The following is a 19,613-nucleotide window of genomic DNA, read 5'->3' on the forward strand; positions in this document are numbered from 1 at the left end:
CCCCCCACCCAGGGGCTGTCACCTCCCACCCTGCGCCATACAGGGATGCTGGGCTCACTGCCCGCAGCGTGGCTCCTGCCTCAGTTTCCCCACCAGGTCACCCCCGTGGTGGCTGTCCCCAGCTGCGTGACACGGATTGGCACTGGGCTGGGTGTCCCCCCCCACCCAGGGGTGTTGTCCCCCCCCCTCCAGGGGCTGTCACCTCCCACCCTGGGCTGCCCAGGGATGCTGGGCTCGCTGCCCGCAGCGTGGCTCCTGCCTCAGTTTCCCCACCAGGTCACCCCCGTGGTGGCTGTCCCCAGCTGCGTGATATGAACTGGCACTGGTTTGGTGTGTGTCCCCCCACCCAGGGGGTGTCCCCATCCCTCCAGTCAGTGTCACCTTGCGTCCAGCAGTTTGGGGTCCAGCGGTGGGTACATGGATCTCACCACGTCATCCACCCTGCCGGCAGGGACGGCGTTAACCCCAGGGGACACGGTGGTGCCACCCTCCATCACCACCCCCCCCCCCGGGGACCCCCCCCACCCTGTCACCTGGGGCTGATGCGTTTGGCCACCACAATGATGTCACCCAGGCTGGCAGGGGATTCACGCGGGCGCCTGAGCCCATGGTCATGGCCACCAGCTTCTCCGTCAGCGTGTGGCAGATCTGCAAGGGGGGGCGGGGGGTGACAACAGGTGCGGGATCAGGGTGGGCGCTCGGTGCCACCAGTGCCACCAGTGCCACCCCCTGGGCTCACCTTCAGGATGGCGATGCAGTGGGACACCAGACCCCTGCGGAGAGGGAGGAGGGTGTGAATCCGGGTGTCGTCCCCCCCCCCCCCATCCTGGCCCCCCACATCCCCTCCATCTGCCTGCCCTGTGTCCCCCAGACCCCTGGGGACATTCCCACCCAGAGACCAGCCTGAGGACCATCCCTTCTTTGGACTGGCCAGGGCTTGGTGACCCCCAAATCTCTGTGACCTGCAGCCCGTGATGGGGGGTTGGCACTGCATGGGGGTCCCCAGCAGCGGGGGGGACACGCTGAGGGGACACACACAGACTTACGAGGCGTCCTCCACCCAGTCCTCGTTCTCCAGGATGGCCTCGATGTGGGGGTTGGTGATGACCACGTCATCCAGCTCCAGCTCCGAGGGCTCCGACGGCGTCTCGGTGGTCCCCATCAGGTCCACGATGGGTCTGTTGAGGACACAGGGGACACCCCTGGGGGCAGGGCCACCTCCTCTGGTTCCACCCCCCACGCCCCGTGCAACACCCTGATGATGCCACATGTGTCCCCAGCATCATTCTCCTGATGATGGGCGACATCCCCAGCATTGTCCCCCCAGCCCAAGGGGCCTGGGGTTCCTCCTCCTCACTTGGTGGGGATGGGGACAATGCCACCCCCACCGGATCACTCACTTGGTGTCATAGTGGTGTCGCAGGTCTTTGGGGTGGCAGTACCGCTGCCGGCAGACCACCACCAGTGCCACGAAGGATGCCAGGAAGATGGTGGCCAGCACCCCGATGGCCACGATGACAACTGTCTCCATGGCTGGTCCCGGTGGGGGGGTGGCTGGTCCCGGTGGGGGGGTGGCTGGTCCCGGTGGGAGGTGGCTCAGGCGTCGGGTGCCATCACGGCACAGTGGGGTCTGCGGTGACAGGTGACCAGGGAAGGGCTGGGAACCCCACAGGTGCTCGCCCCTCCCCCCCCGCCCCCGTACCCCAAAATGCCTGGCCAGGACCTGGTGCGACCCACGGATGGATCCCTGCCCCGGGGGGACCTTCCAGGGGCCGTGTCACCCGCGGGGCCGGAGGAATGTCACCCACGGGGCCGGAGGAAGGGGTGCTGCTGGGAGCGGGGTGCAGCAGGATCTGGCCATGGTACGTGGGGGGGCTGCCCCCTCCTGCCACCGCGGCCATGGTGACAAGGGGCAGGGGCAGGAGCTGGGATCAGGAGAGCAAGGTCTGGGCCACATGGGGCCATTGGGACCCCCTGAGCCCCGTCCCTATGGGGCCACCAGGACCCCCTGAGGCTGGCTCCTATGGGGCCACAGCGACCCACAGAACCCGGCCCCTATGGGCCTGTTGAGGATCCCCAGAGCTGGTCCCTATGGGGTGCAGGGACCCCCAGCGCACTGTCCCTATGGGGCCACCAGGACCCCCAGCGCACTGTCCCTATGGGGTGCAGGGACCCTCAGCGCACTGTCCCTATGGGGCCACCAGGACCCCCAGGACACTGTCCCTATGGGGTGCAGGGACCCCCAGCGCACTGTCCCTATGGGGCCACCAGGACCCCCAGAACACTGTCCCTATGGGGTGCAGGGACCCCCAGCGCACTGTCCCTATGGGGCCACCAGGACCCCCAGAACACTGTCCCTATGGGGTGCAGGGACCCCCAGCGCACTGTCCCTATGGGGCCACCAGGACCCCCAGGACACTGTCCCTATGGGGTGCAGGGACCCCCAGCGCACTGTCCCTATGGGGCCACCAGGACCCCCAGAACACTGTCCCTATGGGGTGCAGGGACCCCCAGCGCACTGTCCCTATGGGGCCACCAGGACCCCCAGGACACTGTCCCTATGGGGTGCAGGGACCCCCAGCGCACTGTCCCTATGGGGCCACCAGGACCCCCAGGACACTGTCCCTATGGGGTGCAGGGACCCCCAGCGCACTGTCCCTATGGGGCCACCAGGACCCCCAGAACACTGTCCCTATGGGGTGCAGGGATCCCCAGCGCACTGTCCCTATGGGGCCATGGGGACCCCCAGAGCTGGTCCCCACGGGGCTGTGGGGACTCCCCCAAGGCCAGTCCCTATGGGGCTGCAGGGACCCCCCAAGCCCAGTCCACATGGGGCTGTGGGGACCCCCAGCGCACTGTCCCTATAGGGTGCAGGGACCCCCAGCGCACTGTCCTTATGGGGCCATGGGGACCCCCAGAGCTGGTCCCCATGGGGCTGTGGGGACCCCCAGAACACTGTCCCTATGGGGTGCAGGGACCCCCAGAGCACTGTTCCTATGGGGCCGTGGGGACCCCCAGAGCTGGTCCCCATGGGGCTGTGGGGCTCCTCGGAGCCCAATCCCTGTGGGTGCACAGGGACCCCCCGAGCCACCCCCAGCACAGCAGCAGCCCCTCAGTGCCCGTCCCAGTCCCCCAGTCCCCGTCCCCCGCCGTGTCCCTGTCCCCACAGGGAGCAGGACACCTGGCCATGCCAGGCCCAGGGACCACCCCCCCGGGGCAGAGCCGCCTGGGACCCCCATGGGACAGACAGCGGGTGCCCTGTGTGCCCACCCTGGGGCGGGGGGGCCCCCCATCCTGCGGGGGCAGGGGACCCCCAGCCCTGCCCTCCCTACCTGCTGCCAGCCGGGGACAGGGGACGGTGCCACTTCCGCACCAGGCGTGCAAACACCGGCTCCGACCTTTACACCCTGAGAACACCGGCCCCCCAGGGGTGCCACACGTGGCCCCCTCAAAGCCCCCAGCCCCACTCCCCAGCGCATCCCCCCCCTCCAATTATTTTCCCCCTAAATCCCATTGAATTTTAAGCCAGGTTTAGTGATTTGGCTTCAATTTCCAGCCCGGGTGCACTTGTCCCCCCCCCCCCGCGGGACATACACACACACACACACTGTGCCGCCCCCCCCCGCCCCCCCCCCCCCCATTTCCCACTGTGATTAATGCCTTAAGAGGGATTTTGGCCACCAAAGCCGGTTCTGTGCCGTAACCCCTTGGTGCCTGGTCCTGGGGGGTGCGGGGACAGCCCTGGGGGTCCCCCCTTCGACCCCCCCGGCCCTGGGGGGGGGGACCCTGGCCCCGGCCGGGCTGGGGTCGGATCCTGCCCGAGCAGCGCTGAGCACTGTGGGGGTCCTGTGGTGGCAAGGGGGAGTGGGGGGGGTCTGGGGGGGCCCTGTGAGGCTATGGGGGGGTGGGTGTTTGGGGGGGCCCTGTGAGGCTGGGGGGTGTGTGTGTGTGCTGGGGGGGGGGATGTCCGGGGGTACCCTGTGAGACTTGGGGGGGGGGTTGCTGAGGGGGTCTGTGAGGGGCCCGTGGGGGTGCTGGGGTGGTCTGGGGGGGGCCTGTGAGGTTCGGGGTGGGTGGGTGCTGGGGGGGGGGGCGTGTCTGGGGGGGCCCTATACGGCTGGGGAGGGGGGTTGCTGGGGGGGATGTCTTGGGGGGTCCTGTGAGGCTCGGGGGGGGTTTGCTGGGGGGGATGTCTGGGGGGTCCTGTGAGGCTCGGGGGGGGTTTGCTGGGGGGAGTTCATGGCGGGGGGGGGGTCGCCACTGGTGGCTCCAGGCGGTCCCAGGTCCTGCACAGCCCCGGCTGCGGGGGGGCACGGGACTGATGAGTCCCGCACGGCCCTCGGGGGGTCGCTCCGGGGGTCCCAAGGCGGGGGAGAGGTGTCCCTCCGGGGGTCCTGCACGGCTCTATGGGGGGCATCGGTCCCAGGGGTCCCGCGGCCCCGGGGGTCCCGGGGAGGGGGAATCACTCCGCGGGTCCCTCCCGCCCCGCCCCGGGGGTCGCGCTCCCCTCCCTCGGCGGGTCCCTGCGGAGGGACCGGGCAGAGCGACCCCCCCCGGGGCCCCCGACCCCCGACCCCCCCCCCCCCCCCGCACCTGGAGCCGCTCCGCGGCGGCCGCGCACAAGATGGAGCCGGGCGGGGGGCGCGGAGCGGGGCCGCTGCGGGGCTCGACCGGGCTCAGCCCCCGCCCGCCCCCCGCCCGCCCCCGGCCCGCCCCCGGCCCGCCCCGCCCCCGCCCGGGCCCCGCCGCGCCCCCCGGGGCCCCCCCGCTGCCCCCGTGTCCCCGCTGCAGCCCCAAGTGTCCCCCGAGTGCCCCAAACTACCGACACTGCACCCTCGGGTCCCCAAGCGTCTCCTGCTGCCTCAGAGTGTCCCCGCTGCATCCCGGAGTGTCCCCTCCTGGTCCAAAGTGTCTCCTGGTGTCCCCAAGTGTCCCCGCTGCATCCCAAAGTGTCCTCTCCTGGCCCAAAGTGTCTCCTGGTGGCCCCAGTTGTCCCCGCTGCATCCCAAAGTGTCCCCTCCTGGCCCAAAGTGTCCCTGCTGCACACCCTTGAAGTGTCCCCTTGTCCCCCACAGCATCCCCTTGTGCCCTCAGATCTCCCCCCTGCACCCCAAAGAGTCCCTGTCCTGTCCCCACTGTGTCCCCTTGTGCCCCCATTACATCCCCAAGTATCCCTCCTGACCCCAACGTGCCCTTGCTCTGTCCCCAAGTGTCCCCGCTGCAGCCCAAAGTGTCCCCTCTATGCCTCAGCCATCCCCACTGTGTCCCAAACTCCTGTTGTAAGCTGACCTGCCCCCCTCGTGTCCCAAAGTGTCCCCACCATGTCCCAAAGCAGCCTCCTCATGTCCCTGCGCTTGAGTGTCCCCGTCATGTCCTTAAGCATTTCAGTTGTGTCCCTCACTGTCCCTTTTGCCTCCCATACTGTCCTGGTTGTGTCCCAAATCATCTCCATCGTGCCCCAAAGTGTCCCCACCCCAGAGGGGTGACCACTGGCACCCACCCCCCACCGTATCATTCTCAGCACCCGTCCCTGCTGCCTGCGGTGACACTTGCGATGACATGGGGTTTGGCAATGCCAGCCAGGAAAGGTGTCCCAAATCACAGGGGACATGGGCACCGTGGTGGCCTGCACTCTCGTCCCTCTGGGGATGCTGAGGTCCCCTCGTCCTCAGGGGGTACAAAGGGCAAATCTTGTCCCCAAGGGTCACCAGGAGCCAAGGGGTGCTGAGACCACGTTGTGCCACCGGCGTCCCTGGGGATGTCTGTCCCCACGCCCTGCCGGCAACACCTTGTCCTTGGCTGAACGGGCTCTTTATTTGGGGACACGGCGGTGGCTGGTGCCGGACGCTGGCTCCGGCCGTGGCGCAGCCCGGCTCTGTGCCCGCCCCACCGGTGGCACCGTCCCCGCGGGCACTGCCCGGCCGGGCACCTCCATCCCCTCGCCTGGGGATGCCAGGTCTGCACTGCTGGCCCCGGCCAGCTGGGGACCACAGGGCTCCATCGTCCCCTTGTGAGCGATGGGGACCCCCCCCCCCCCCGCACACCCCTGGGGTCAACCTGCCCAGATGCACCCAGCAGGGGCGGTGGCAGAGGAGGATGGGGTGCTCGGGGTGCCCCCTGCTCCGGCGCCCACCCCTCAAGCTGCATCCCAAGCGAGCCGGGCCACCGCGCTGCGCTTCATTGAGCCCACCATTGCCACCACCCATCAACCGAGGTGACACGTGGCCGAGTCCTTCCCCTGAGATGCTGCTCCTTCATGTCCCCGCTGCTGGGCTTGTCCCCATGCGTGTCCCTGGGGGGTTTAGCCGTCGGGGAAGATGTAGCTGTACTGGTTGAGGATGTGCTCCACCACCTGGTTCTGGAAGACCATGTGCATGGCCATGTTCCCCTCCTCGCTCGCCGGCCGCAGCAGCGTGGGGCCGAAGACGATGGCGATGCTCTGCACCGACATGCGGTTCTCCTCCCTGTACTCGATAACCCTGCGGGGACGAGCGACGGTGTCACTCAGCGTGTCCCCAAAGCCAGGTCCTGTCCCCCTTCCTGCCAGCTGGCTGGGTTTGGGGGGAGTGAGGGAGGTGTCACCTGCAGAGGTGGCGGAAGAGGACCTTCATGGTGTCGTGGTGGGCGGGCGGGAGGGAAAACACCAGGTCACGGATGCAACGGCCCCGCCTGCTCAGGTCCTGCAGTTCTGCAGGGGGAGGGCAGCACGGTGGGGTGCTGGCTCTGGCAGCTGCAGCATCCATCCCCGTCCCTGTCCCTGTCCCTATCCCTTCCCCATCCCATCCCACCCCATCCCTGTCCCTATCCCTTCCCCATCCCATCCCACCCCATCCCTGTCCCTATCCCTTCACCATCCCATCCCACCCCATCCCTGTCCCTATCCCTTCCCCGTTCCATGCCATCCCAATCCCTGTCCCCACCCCACCCCACCCCATCTCAGTCCCTGTTCCATCCCTGTCCCCAACACTGTGCCCATCCTCATCCCCTTCCCCATCACTGTTCCTGTCCCCATCCCATCCCACCCCATCCCATCCCATCCCATCCCATCCCATCCCATCCCATCCCATCCCATTCCCATTCCCATCCCATCCCATCCCATCCCATCCCATTCCCATTCCCATCCCATCCCATCCCTGTCCCTGTCCCTGTCCCATCCCATCCCTGTCCCTGTCCCTGTCCTCATCCCATCCCACCCCACCCCATCTCAGTCCCTGTTCCATCCCTGTCCCCAACACTGTGCCCATCCTCATCCCCTTCCCCATCACTGTTCCTGTCCCCATCCCATCCCATCCCATCCCACCCCATCCCACCCCATCCCATCCCATCCCATCCCATCCCATCCCATCCCATCCCATCCCATCCCATTCCATCCCATCCCATCCCATTCCCATTCCCATCCCATCCCATCCCATCCCTGTCCCTGTCCCATCCCATCCCTGTCCCTGTCCCTGTCCTCATCCCATCCCACCCCACCCCATCTCAGTCCCTGTTCCATCCCTGTCCCCAACACTGTGCCCATCCTCATCCCCTTCCCCATCATTGTTCCTGTCCCCATCCCATCCCATCCCATCCCATCCCCACCCCACCCCATCCCATCCCCCCCACCCCATCCCATCCCATCCCCCCCCACCCCACCCCACCCCATCCCATCCCCATCTCAATTCCCATCCCTGTCCCTATCCCATCTCATCCCATCCCAATCCCTGTCCTTGTCCCTGTCCCATACCTGTCCCCATCCCATCCCTGTCCCTATCCCTTCCCCTGTCCCCATCCCATCCCACCCCACTCCATCTCAGTCCCTGTTCCATACCTGTACCATCCTGTCCCCATCCCATCCCCACCCCTGTCCCTGTCCCTATCCCATACCTGTTCCATCCCATCCCCATCCCTGTCCCTATCCCTTTCCCATCCCAGTCCAATCCCTGTCCCCATCCCATCCCACCCCATCTCAGTCCCTGTCCCTATCCCATACCTGTTCCATCCCATCCCCATCCCTGTCCCTATCCCTTTCCCATCCCAGTCCAATCCCTGTCCCCATCCCATCCCACCCCATCTCAGTCCCTGTCCCTAGCCCATACCTGTTCCATCCCATCCCCATCCCTTTCCCTATCCCATCCCTGTCCCATCCCATCCCAATCCCTGTCCCCATCCCATCCCATGCCATCTCGGTCCCTGTCCCCAGGCCTCACTGATGGCAGTGATGAACTTGTCGAAGTGGCTGAAGGGGACGAGCGGCTCCAGCAGCTCCCTGAAGAAGAGCTTCAGCGCCCCGGTGACAACGTGGATGTCCTCCCAGCGCCCGTCATCCAGGTCCAGGTGCTCGTCTGTGGGGCCAGGGCAGCACCTCAGGCAGGTCCTAGAGCCCCAGGGACGGGAGAGGGTCCCCGTGCCCTCCCCTCACCCCAGCCAGAGCCCTGTCACCCTGCCCTTGGTGGGGGTTATATCCCATTTGCCCCCCGTTGTCACCGCGGGTGACCTTACCATGCTCCACTTTGTAGCGCAGTCTCTGGACAGTGGCCAGGTTGCCACTAACCCGGTACAGCCCATCGATGTCCAGACCTGGCAGAGAATGGGGAGGGGGGAGATGGGAAGAAACTTCCCGGTTAACCACAACCCACCCTGGGATGTGGTGCCACCCACCATCGAGGAGCTACGGGTCCCCAGGTGTCCCCAGAAAGGTGCCCACAGCCAGGTGGCACATGGTGACAGCGACCGGTATGGCCGTGCCGGTGCCTGCAGCAGCCAGCACTTGGGATTCCTGGGAAAACCCAACCATCCAATGGAGGCTTTAGCCAGAGCTCTCCCCATCCTGGTGCCCCCCCGGATTGTCCCTGTCCCCAGGCCCCCGGGAGGTACCTCTCCTCTCCACGGTCTGGATGCACTGCAGGACGAAGCGGGGCACCGTCCCCCGCTCCCGCTCGCACAGCGCTTGCAGGGAGCAGCCGAAAACCGGATCTGGAAAAAACAACGGGGACTTGAGCACAGCCAGGTGACACCCGAAGGATGCCCAATGACAAGTCCAGGGTGGGGTCCAGGGTTGGGGACATCGCAGAGGGTCCTGTTCCCATATGGGTGTCACACCGGGGTGGCTGGAGGTGACGGGACATGCCCAAGCCCATCACCAAGGCATCGTGTGAGGGTTGGGCTTGGTCCTCTGTCCCAGCCCCATCCCTGGCTGTCCCCACCCCCATCCCAGCCTGGGGACACCCCGCGGGGGCTCAGACCCATCCTGGCACCCACCCTTGATGTAGCCCCTCTCGCGCAGGGACTGCAGCGTTGGCCGCCTCTGCAGGAACTTGCGGAGTTTGTTCCGGACTTTGCTGGAGTCACTCTCACCGCTGGCGCTGCCCAGCACCTGCCCAGCCACTGGCGGGGACATGGGACACATCAGCATTGTCCTGGCATGTCCCACCACCATGGGACACCTGCAGGGTGGCCACCCCACCCTGCCTGGTGGATGGTGATGCCGGTGCCCGTCCCTGTGCTGGGATGCCTGAGCTCACCTGCCCTCTTCTCCTCGCTGCTCCCCAGCTTCTCCCGGGAGCCGAATTCAGCCCCGCTCTCAGCATCCTCCTCGCCGGGGATGTCGGTGCCCTAGGGAAGGGGCAGCGTGAGACCCCTGTGCCCATCCCCATGGTGGCAGGGCGGGGGGCGGGGGGCGCCTGCTCACCAGCCTGCTGATGCTGTCGCTGATTGCCTTCTGCCAGGCGGTGATGATCTGCTCCGAGTCGTGCTGGATGAGGAACTCCGAGCCTTCCCGCGTCTTCAGCTGCGGGAGCAGCGGGCAGCGTCAGGGCAGCGCCGCGGGGCTGCCCACGACCACCCGGCTTTGGGGTGGTGGCTGAGAACGGTGCCCAGCTCATGACACCGATGACCCTAGTTGTTGCTGTTTGCCAGTTTGCTGGGACAGCTGGAAACCACCTCCCCGTGCAAAGCCCAAGTGGAAAACGCCCTCTGGGAGCCAGAATGTCCCTTGGTGATATCTCCATGCCCGCAGGAAAGGGACAGTGGCTGGCAACGTGTCCCTTTCCTCCCAGTCCAGGGATGTCCCCCAGTGTCCCCACCACCAGGAGCCCCAGCACATCCCTTTCGCTGCTGGTGGAATGAACCAGGCAGGTGCTGGCATTGCCGCTGCCCCGCAGGCCACGTCTGGACCCTGCCGGGTGACCGATGTCCCCCCCCAGTGTCACCCGGCTCACCTCCAGGACGTGTTTCTTGCTGGACTTGTCCTTGCTGGCCCAGGCAAGGGTGGCCCCGCTCAGCTCCACCGTGTGCTCGGGAGTGGTCAGGGTGCTGGGGTGCCGCTGTGGGGGCAAGGAGATGAGGGTGACACCTCTGGCATCATCCTGGAGGGGACGAGGACACTGGGGTCCTGCTCTGTGGGGCCACTGTGGGCTTTCTCCTCCAGAAAGGCAGGAGTGGCAAATGTCCCCTGTGGGACATCTCTGTCCCCTCCAGTGGCACTGGGACCTCTCGGCAGGACTAGGACATGGTGCTGCTGCAGTGGGGTGGGTGTCGTGGCCACCAGCCTGGAGACAGCTGCCCTCACCTTGTGGGACATCCCCAACCTGAGGGGCTTCAGCTTCAAAGTCCCTCTTGGTGACAGCACCATGTAGAAGCAGCATTACATGGGGAAAGGAGCCTGGGTGGCTGTCCCCAGAGAGGGGACAGTCCTTTGGGGTCTTTATAGTAGAGAAGAGCATCAGACCCACTTGCTCTCCTCCTGCCCTGGGTTTTGGGGTGCTTTGGCCATGCTCTCCCTCCATCCAGCCCCTCTCCATCCCTGTTTTCCAGAAGGCCCCCCCCATGACGGAGCCCTGCACCCACACCCCGGCAGTGGGGCCAGCACCATGTGTCCCCCCCGAGGGTGTGGGTCTGTCTCCTCTCCTTCCCCTGCTGTTGTCACCACAGGGTGTTGCAAGACTCACGGCAGCTTCTGCATCCGGGCGGCGGGTGCTGGGTGCTGGGGGGGAGGGGGGCTGGGTCAGACACCGTTTCCTCTCTGCTCCCCCCGATGAGCTGCTGGGCAGGACAGATGCCCTGCCACTGACCCTGCTCCCACACCGGTGCTGGCCTCATCTCATGGGTCCTAGCTCCACCTCATGGGTGCTTGACCCATTCCATGGGTCCTGGCCCCATCCTGCAGGTGCTGACCCCATCCTGTGGGTCCTTGCCCTGTCCTGTGGTTGTTGGCTCTATCCAATGGGTGCTGACACCATCCCATGGGTGCTGATGCAGTCCCATGGGTGCTGGTCCCATCCTACAGGTGCTGGCCTCATTTCATGGGTGCTGACACCATCCCATGGGTGCTGGCCCCATCCTGTGGGTCCTTGCCCTGTCCTGTAGTTGTTGGCTCTATCCAATGGGTGCTGACACCATCCCATGGGTGCTGGCCCCATCCTGTGGGTCCTTGCCCTGTCCTGTGGTTGTTGGCTCTATCCAATGGGTGCTGACACCATCCCATGGGTGCTGATGCAGTCCCATGGGTGCTGGTCCCATCCTACAGGTGCTGGCCTCATTTCATGGGTGCTGACACCATCCCATGGGTGCTGGCCCCATCCTGTGGGTCCTTGCCCTGTCCTGTGGTTGTTGGCTCTATCCAATGGGTGATGACACCATCCCATGGGTGCTGATGCAGTCCCATGGGTGCTGGTCCCATCCTACAGGTGCTGGCCTCGTGCTGTGGGTGCTGGCCCTATTTCATGGGTGCTGGTGCCATCCCATGGGTGCTGACACCATCCCATGGGTGCTGGTCCCATCCTACAGGTGCTGGCCTTGTCCTATGGGTGCTGGCCCTCTCTCATGGGTGCTGGCCCCAGGGAGGCTGTTAGGGCTCTTACCAAGGCTCCGGCAGCCGAGTGCTTGGAGTCCTTGAAGAAGGTGAGGATCCTGCCCTCCAGCACCGTCCAGGAGGAGCTCCAGTTCTTCCTGGGGAGCAGATGGGGGGTGGGTGGGGTGTGTCACGCAGGGGGACAGCACAGCCCTGTCCCCGCCACCCCCCAGGACTCCCTTCTCTGGTGGCAGGGGACCCCGGGATGTGCTTACCGGAGCCGCTTCCCTCTGTCCACTGTCTTGGTCCGGTTGAGCACCCCGGCTTTTTCAAGGCTTTTAAACTGGAAGGCAAAGGATGTGGGGGTGGGTCAGGTTTGCCCCCTGCCCTCCCTGGTGCTGGGGTGGGGAAGGGCTCCTGTCCCTCCGCAGGGTGCTCACCTTCTCCTCCTTGAGCCCCAGCGCCGGCGGCGCGGCACTGTGCCAGGCAAAGAGCCCGCTGTCCTGGCTGGAGCCGCTGCTGGCACGGTTGTGGCGGCCGCCCGCTGGCACCTGGGGAAGGGAGGGAGCGGGTGATGCCTGAGGTGCCTGTGCGGGGTGGGTGCTGGGCTCTGCACCCACTGTGCCCCAGAGCCCCTGCCTTCTGCTTCTGTGGCCCCATGAGGATGCTCATCCCCTGGCAGATACCCCTGCCCCCATCCCTGTCCCTATCCCCATCCCCCTCCTCATCCCTGTTCCCATCCCCATCCCCATCCTTGTTACTATCCCTAATCCCATCCCTGTGCCTATCTCCATCCCCATCCCATCCCACCCCACCCCACCCCACCCCATCCCATCCCATCCCACCCCATCCCATCCCACCCCACCCCATCCCATCCCACACCATCCCACCCCATCCCACCCCATCCCATCCCATCCCACCCCATCCCATCCCATCCCATCCCATCCCATCCCATCCCATCCCATCCCACCCCATCTCATCCCACACCATCCCACCCCATCCCACCCCATCCCATCCCACCCCACCCCATCCCCGTTCCCATACCGTGTCAGAGGCGAAGTGCTCGGGGTAGAACACGGCTCCCTCAGGGTGGCTGTGCCTGTACCAGCCCGGGGGTGAACCCAGCTCCTCAGGGTGCCTTGGGGACAGATAGAAAGCAGCCCCCTGATCGTAGGAGCCCACAGGCGAGTAGTCTTCCTCGGGATAACCCTCCAGCTCATCTGGAGACAGGTCAGGATAGTCTGTTTCTGGAGTGGGTGGCTGGAGAGAAGAGCCAGGTCAAGGTCTTGTGCCCCACCAAGAGCATACACATCCCCAGGCCACAGCCAGCCAAGGTGGGGGCTGCCCCATCTCCATCATCTCCATTCCCATTTACATCTCCATCTCCGTCTCTGTCTACATCACCATCTCTGTCTACATCACCATTCCCATCTCTGTCTCCATCTCCATTCCCACCTCCATCTCCATCCTTGTCTCCATCTCCATTCCCATGTCAATCTCCATCACCACTCATATCTCCACTCCCATCTCCATCCCTGTCTCCATCTCCATCTCCATCTCTATTCCCACCTCCATCTGCATCCCTGTCTCCATCTCCATCTCCATCTCCATCCCTGTCTCCACTTCATCTCCATCTCCATCTCCATCTCCATCCCTGTCTCCATTCCCATCTCCATTTCCATTCCCATCTCTGTCTCCATTCTCATCTCCATCTCCACCTCCATCTCCATCCCTGCTCCCACCTTCATCTCCACCTCCATCTCCACCCCCATCCTCATCATCCCTGTGCCTCGCTGGGTGCTCACCCTCTGCTCCATGGAACTGTACCGTGTCACCCCAGGGTACATATCCTGGGAGCTGCCTCCGTCTGCCGCGGGGGGGGGGTCCCACGACGTCTCACCTGTTACCGAATTATAGAAAAAAGCCTGTCCGCTGGCTTCGTCCACGTACTGCTCCCACGCGGGAAACTCCGGGCTGTGGGTGACCGAGGAGGCGGGAGAGGCGGCGGGACTCACTCCATCTTCTGCCTGCCCAAAGGGACAATCCCACGTGGTCTCGCCCGTCACCGGGTTATAATAAAACAAATGTCCACTCTCCGTATCCGTGTGGGTTTCCCAATCCAAGCTGGAGCTGCCGGCCTCCTCTGGGGCCGAGCTGGCGGCCGCGGCTTCTTCCCGCAGCTCCTGGATGTTGAGGTAGATGGGGGCAGGCGGCTCCTCTGGCTCTTTGTGTGCCTGGGGGGACACACAGGGGGATCACTTGGGTGCTGCGGCTGGTGATGGGTGCGGTGAGCTGTGGGGCAGGGGTGCTGGGGACGGCATTCCTGGGATATCCCCACCGTGGTACCCAGGCTGGCGGATGGATGAGAGCACCAAGGAGCCAGATCCTGCCCTGCACCCCTGCAGGCACTGCCCTGAACACTCTCTCGCATAGGGCAGGACCTGCGAGCCATGGGATGTAAATGGCTGGCAGTGGAGGAGGGCACCCATAGCACCTATAGCACCTATAGCACCCATAGCACCCATAGCACTCACAGCACCCATAGCACCTATAGCACCTATAGCACCCATAGCACCCATAGCACTCACAGCACCCATAGCACCTATAGCACCTATAGCACCTATAGCACCCACAGTACCCATAGCACCCACAGCACCCACAGCACCCATAGCACCCATAGCACCCATAGCACTCACAGCACCCATAGCACCTATAGCACCCACAGCACCCATAGCACCCATAGCACCCATAGCACTCACAGCACCCATAGCACCCATAGCACCTATAGCACTCACAGCACTCACAGCACCCATAGCACCTATAGCACCCATAGCATTCACAGCACTCATAGCACTCACAGCACCCATACTACCTATAGCACCCATAGCACCTATAGCACCCATAGCACTCACAGCACCCATAGCACCCATAGCACCTATAGCACCCATAGCATTCACAGCACTCATAGCACTCACAGCACCCATACTACCTATAGCACCCGTAGCACCCACAGCACTCACAGCACCCATAGTACCTATAGCATCCACAGCACCCATAGCACCCATAGCACTCACAGCACCCATAGTACCTATAGCACCCATAGCACTGACAACCCCATGACAACCCCATGGCCCCCCCCCCAACTTTGTCACCTTCTCTTGGTGGCCCCCCACGCTTGTCATCTCCTCTCAGCGCTCCCCCTCACTTTACCACCTCCTCTTGGTGCCCCCCCCACCACCACCACACCCCAGGAGCCCTCAAACTGGTCCCAGTGCCCAAACTGGGAAGCCAGGACCCCTCCTCCCAACCCACAACCCCAATTTGGAGCCCACCCCCAGCTCCCATAGCACCCATGCTGGGGCCAGGAGCACCCAGCTGGCGGTGGGGATGGGCGTCCCACCTGGGCACATGGTGAGAATTTGGGCTTGGGGCATCGTGGTCCCCGGTGTCAGCAGCCACATCGCTGGTACCCACGTCACCCCCTGCACCCACTGCACTCAGCACCCCCAGTGCCAACACCCTGGGACATCTCCAGCGCCCAGAGCACCCGCACCCCCTGCCCCTGCCCTCACGCTGCCAGCACCCAGACCTTCTGCACCCACTCTGCCAGCACCCGCACCCCCAGCACCCGCCCCACCAGCACCCCCAGCACCCGCCACCCCCCCAGCACCCTGACCCACAGGGGAGCGCAGCCCTGTGCTGGGACCGACAGCCCCGTCACCACGTCTCAGAACAGGGTCCCACGCACCCCCAGCATGGCTGCCTGCCTGCCCGCCCCCCCCCCAGGGCTGCTCAGGGTGGGGGGCCAAGTCCCCTGGGGGTGGGTGGCCGCCGAGGGGTGGCTGCGGGCGGGGAATCCCCTCCTGGCACCCTTTGGCCTCCCCAGCTTTACAGCCCCTGAGCCTCCCTCCAACGGCCACGGGGACAAAGTTTCCCAACCCCAGCCCTGCCCGTCACCCCAGGGGGTGGCAGCAGGTGCAGCGTCCCTGGGGACACCCTGGAGCAGAGGGGGACAGTGGACTCAGTGTCCCCAGGGACGCCCCGTCGCCCTCCCCTCCACCACCCCACGACCCCCCTGTCGCGGTGAGAGGGGCTGGAAACCCAGCGTGAGAGGCCAGCCTCGCCTTGGGGACAAGGGACATAGGGGTGACGGGGGGGGGGGGTACCCAGCACAGACCCCCCCCAGCACCTCCCTCTCTCCCCATGGGTGCATCCCTGGGGTTTCCTCCCCCCCCCCTCAGAGAGGGGGCTAAGTGCCCCTCGCCACTTTGGGACAAGCAACTTGGCACGTGCGGTGCCCGGCGCCCCCCCCCCCCCCAGCACCAACACCCGGGGGGGGGGGGGAAATTCAGGAGGGAGCCAGGGGGGTGTGACGCCCCAATCCCCCCCAACCCCCCTGGCTGGGTGCACCCATGGGTGCTGCCTACCTTCCCTAAACGCAGCAGCCGTGACGCCCTGCTACAGGATCGCTGCAGAGCACCCGGCACCCGGTCACCCATCTCGGGGGGCACCAGGGCGGGGGGCAGCTGGGGGGGGGCACCCAGAGGCTGCGGTGTCGCTGATGGCGCCCAGTGCTGGGCCCCGTGCCGGCTGCGCTTCCTGCCGGGGTTCGGGGAGCGGAAGAGCCGCCTCTGAGCCCTGCGCTTCTCTTTGGGGCGGAATTGGCTTTTTTTGGGGTTGTTGTCATCACCCTGTCACCCTCCACCCATCACCCATCACCCATCACCTGCTCCGGCAAAGCCAAGGACAACCCAGCAGGGATTGCGCCGGGATGATGCTGTGCTGGGGGTGCAGCTGGCGTTAACCGGGAAAAGACCCCCTCCCCAAATTTTGGTTGGCTCATCTGGCATCAACCCACTGCACCGGCACAGGGACAAGGCGGTGGGTGCTGTGTCCCCCCAGCGCCGGGACCACCCGTCCTGGCAGCCCAGGGGGCAGATGCACGTGTGGCCAGGCCAAGGCTGCCGCAGCCCCGCCATGGCCGGTGCCGGTTGGGTTTGGCACCGGTTGGGTTTGGGCAGGGGAAAGCTCTGGTGATGGCACTGGGGTTGGGGACCTCCTGGGGTCCCTCCTGGGGTCCCTCCTGGGGACCCTCTCAGGGTTGATCCGTGGCTTTGGGTGTGCAAAGAGCACTGGAGGTTAACCCAGTACAGCCAGGGTCGCAGGGTGTAAAATGGGGTGTAAAATGGGGTGTAAAACACGGCCCAACCCTCCCCAGCACCCCCTTTCCACTGGCAAAACACCCCCCCCGGGCAGCACGACCCCTCGAGCCCCCCTCAAACAGGGGGACACCAGGGCCTGAGGTGCTGCGGGCGTTTGGGGCTACCCCACAGAGAGGTGCCAGGGTGGGGGGACAGGATGCAGGGCACCCCCCCACCCCCACCCCCCTCCTTCTGCCGTTACTGTCTCACCCTGCAGCGCCCCAGCCCCTGACAGTGGCAGGTGAGCGGCCAGGGCGCACCCCCCACCCTTGGGTGCCCCCGCGTAAGAGGGGGTGCAGTGGGGAGCACTGGGGGGGCACTGGGAAGGGCCCCTCGCTACTTACTGGTGCGGGGCGGTGTGGGTTTGGGGTGGCGGGGTGCTCACCTTAGCTGGGGTGCACCCCGCACCCACCTCCGGCACTGGGTGCTGCGCCCAGGTGAGACACCCGCCCCGGCAGGGAGGAGTCGCTGCGCTTCCCTGTTAACCCCTTCTGCCTCCTCTTGCCCTGGGAATGCTGCTGGGACGGGGTGTGGGTGCCCCAAAGACCCCTGGGTGGTACCTACCCCCCCCGCCCCGGGGTCGTGGGCATAGCTGGAGTCTGCACCCGGGTGGGATGCTGGTGCGGGGGCAGAGCCGGGGGCCTGGGAGAGCCTGGGGGTGCTTGTGAGGGTGGGGAAACTGAGGCAGGACACGAGGGGGCTGAGCATGGAAGGTGCTTTGGGGTGGGTGCACAGGGTGGGGGTGGCTTCCCCCCCCTCCCCAAGGCAGTAAATGCTGGCAAATCTGTATGGGGGGGGCTTGGCCCACAGGTTTGCCCCATGGGGTCAGCTTGGGGGGGGGGGATGTAGCGGGGTCCCGGTGGTGGCTGCGGTGCCAGGGAGCCCCTGGGTGCCACCCCACCCTGCGCCAGGGGTCACAGGGTTGTATCGGTGGGGGGACATGCGGCACTGAGTCAGCTGGGGGACCTGGGTGTCCTGCCCCCCCCTATACCACTCAACCCCCCCCGGGCGCTGCTTTTGGGGATGGCAGTGGGGATGTCACCGTACCTGAGTTGCATGGCTGGACCCCGGCCACCTCCTGGCCGTGTCCTTGTCCTTGCCGGGGGTGTAGAGGGTCTCGGAGCGGCTCTTGCCAAGTGGGTGAGTGTGTCCCGGGAGGTCCCCACGGGACCCCATGGCGGTGGCACCTCGTGGTGCTGGCATCACCCGTGCCAGGTCATCCAGGGAGTGTGAGTGCTGCACCGGCTCGGTGGGGTGGGTGCTCCGTGCTGGGGGGGCCCGAAAAGAGCTGAGCACCGGCGGCGAGTCCCTCCTGGGCACCGAGTCCCTCCTGGGCACCAAGCATCCTCCGACCGGCTCCTCTGCCTCAGTGGCACCGATGAACCGATACTCGTAGCCCGGTGGCTGCTGCGGGACCAGCACGGCTGGGTCTGTCCCGGCGTGTCCCGGCGGTGGGGGGTCAAGAGGGGCCGGGGTGGCGATGGGGGGCAGCTCCTTCACATACTGGGCAGGGATGTAGAAAGGCCGGGTGTCCCCGCTCCTCTTGACGTGCCACCAGTGGTGGTTGGTGCGTTTCAGCAGGACGTAGCGCTCGTTGGGCTTGATGGAGACCAGGGTCCCGTCCTTGGCTCGGTACTCGAAGCCGTACTCCACCAGCACCAACGCCTCCTCCGCCGGCACCGCTGCCTCCATGGCCGCCCCGGCACCTCCGCCTGCGGGACACGGGGCAGGCCAGGGGTGATGGCGGCTCCCAGCCCCTTCAGGTGCTCGTGGGGACCCTGGGGCAGCCGAGCCGGGTGGTGCCCGCTGAGCCCCAGCCCCACCATGCCATTCCACGAACCACCAAACCCACCTGAAACAGCCCCAAGGTTGCCCGCGCTGCCCTCGCCCACCGACCCCGACCCCTGGGAGCCCCTGAGCCCCAAGGCCCCGAGCGCCCCGAGCCCCCCGATCTCACCTCCGGCCCCGTCGGGGCAGTGGGGCGCGCGGCGGCGGGTCCCACTCGTGCCCACGCTGGGCTGGTCCCAACTCGCCCCGGTTTCCTGCCGCCGAAAGACGGAGCCAAGCTCCACGCTGCGGGTGGGTGGCCGGCCCCCGGCAGGAGGAGAGGGGCGGTGGGCACCTGGCTGGTTTCCTGCCCTCGGAGCTGGAGGGAAGGGACGATGGCGGAGGGGACCCGCCTGCCGCCCGGCCGAGGAAACGGCTCCTCGGGAGGTTCCTGCTGCAGGAAGGGCCCTGCCCCGCGGCTGAGCCGGGATCTGCGCCGCTGCCGGATCCGCCATGGCCTCCCCGGGGAGAGGGATGGGACCCCCATCAGGGGGGTCCCATGAGAGCTGCCCTGCCCTCGCTTTTGTCCCCCCCACCCAGGGAGTGCCACTGGGGTCCCTGTGCTGGTGGGTGCATCCCAAACCCTCCCGGCGCTGGGGAGAAGAGGGAAAGAACAACTAGAGATACCAACACCGGTGGGGAGCAGATGGGAAGGAAAACGGGGCAGGGAAAATGGGGCAGGGTCCCCCCAGAACCACCCTGCAAAACCCCAGAGAATGGTCAGGGAGGATGGAGGGTGGGCAGCATCGCCATCCCCAACCCTCCTCCCACGGAGGTGCAGGATCAGGTCGGACCCGGGATCCGTCACCCGCTGC

General features: G+C 66.0%; 2 protein-coding genes across 3 annotated transcripts; both read right to left on the reverse strand.

Moving 5' to 3' along the window:
• Positions 1–8: 8 nt before the first annotated feature.
• On the reverse strand, positions 9–4,680 carry TMEM98 (transmembrane protein 98). Its single transcript, XM_080369300.1, is given in 7 exon segments — positions 9–441; positions 534–585; positions 588–648; positions 740–773; positions 1,047–1,178; positions 1,401–1,630; positions 4,594–4,680. Coding segments are annotated over 6 exon segments (474 nt in total). The 5' UTR covers positions 1,532–1,630; positions 4,594–4,680; the 3' UTR covers positions 9–377.
• A 131-nt stretch (positions 4,681–4,811) lies between these two features.
• ARHGAP27 (Rho GTPase activating protein 27) lies at positions 4,812–19,543 on the reverse strand. 2 transcript variants are annotated; one of them, XM_080369456.1, is made up of 16 exons: positions 18,929–19,543; positions 18,019–18,683; positions 13,576–14,004; positions 12,815–13,030; positions 12,211–12,321; positions 12,046–12,113; positions 11,841–11,928; positions 10,200–10,304; positions 9,671–9,769; positions 9,504–9,594; positions 9,241–9,366; positions 8,857–8,955; positions 8,482–8,559; positions 8,190–8,324; positions 6,583–6,688; positions 4,812–6,479 (listed from the first exon to the last, which is right to left on the reverse strand). In XM_080369456.1, the coding sequence occupies exons 1-16, from the start codon at positions 19,251–19,253 to the stop codon at positions 6,302–6,304; spliced, it is 2,919 nt and encodes a 972-aa protein (XP_080225582.1). In that variant the 5' UTR covers positions 19,254–19,543; the 3' UTR covers positions 4,812–6,301. The 2 variants fall into 2 exon arrangements, with proteins under 2 accessions (XP_080225582.1, XP_080225583.1); XM_080369457.1 differs by lacking the exons at positions 18,019–18,683; positions 18,929–19,543 and adding an exon at positions 16,198–16,450 and having other exon boundaries at positions 4,815–6,479.
• Positions 19,544–19,613: the final 70 nt, after the last annotated feature.

This window comes from Falco punctatus, assembly GCF_963210335.1.
Source record: "Falco punctatus genome assembly, chromosome: 19".
Taxonomy (NCBI): Eukaryota; Metazoa; Chordata; class Aves; order Falconiformes; family Falconidae; genus Falco; species Falco punctatus.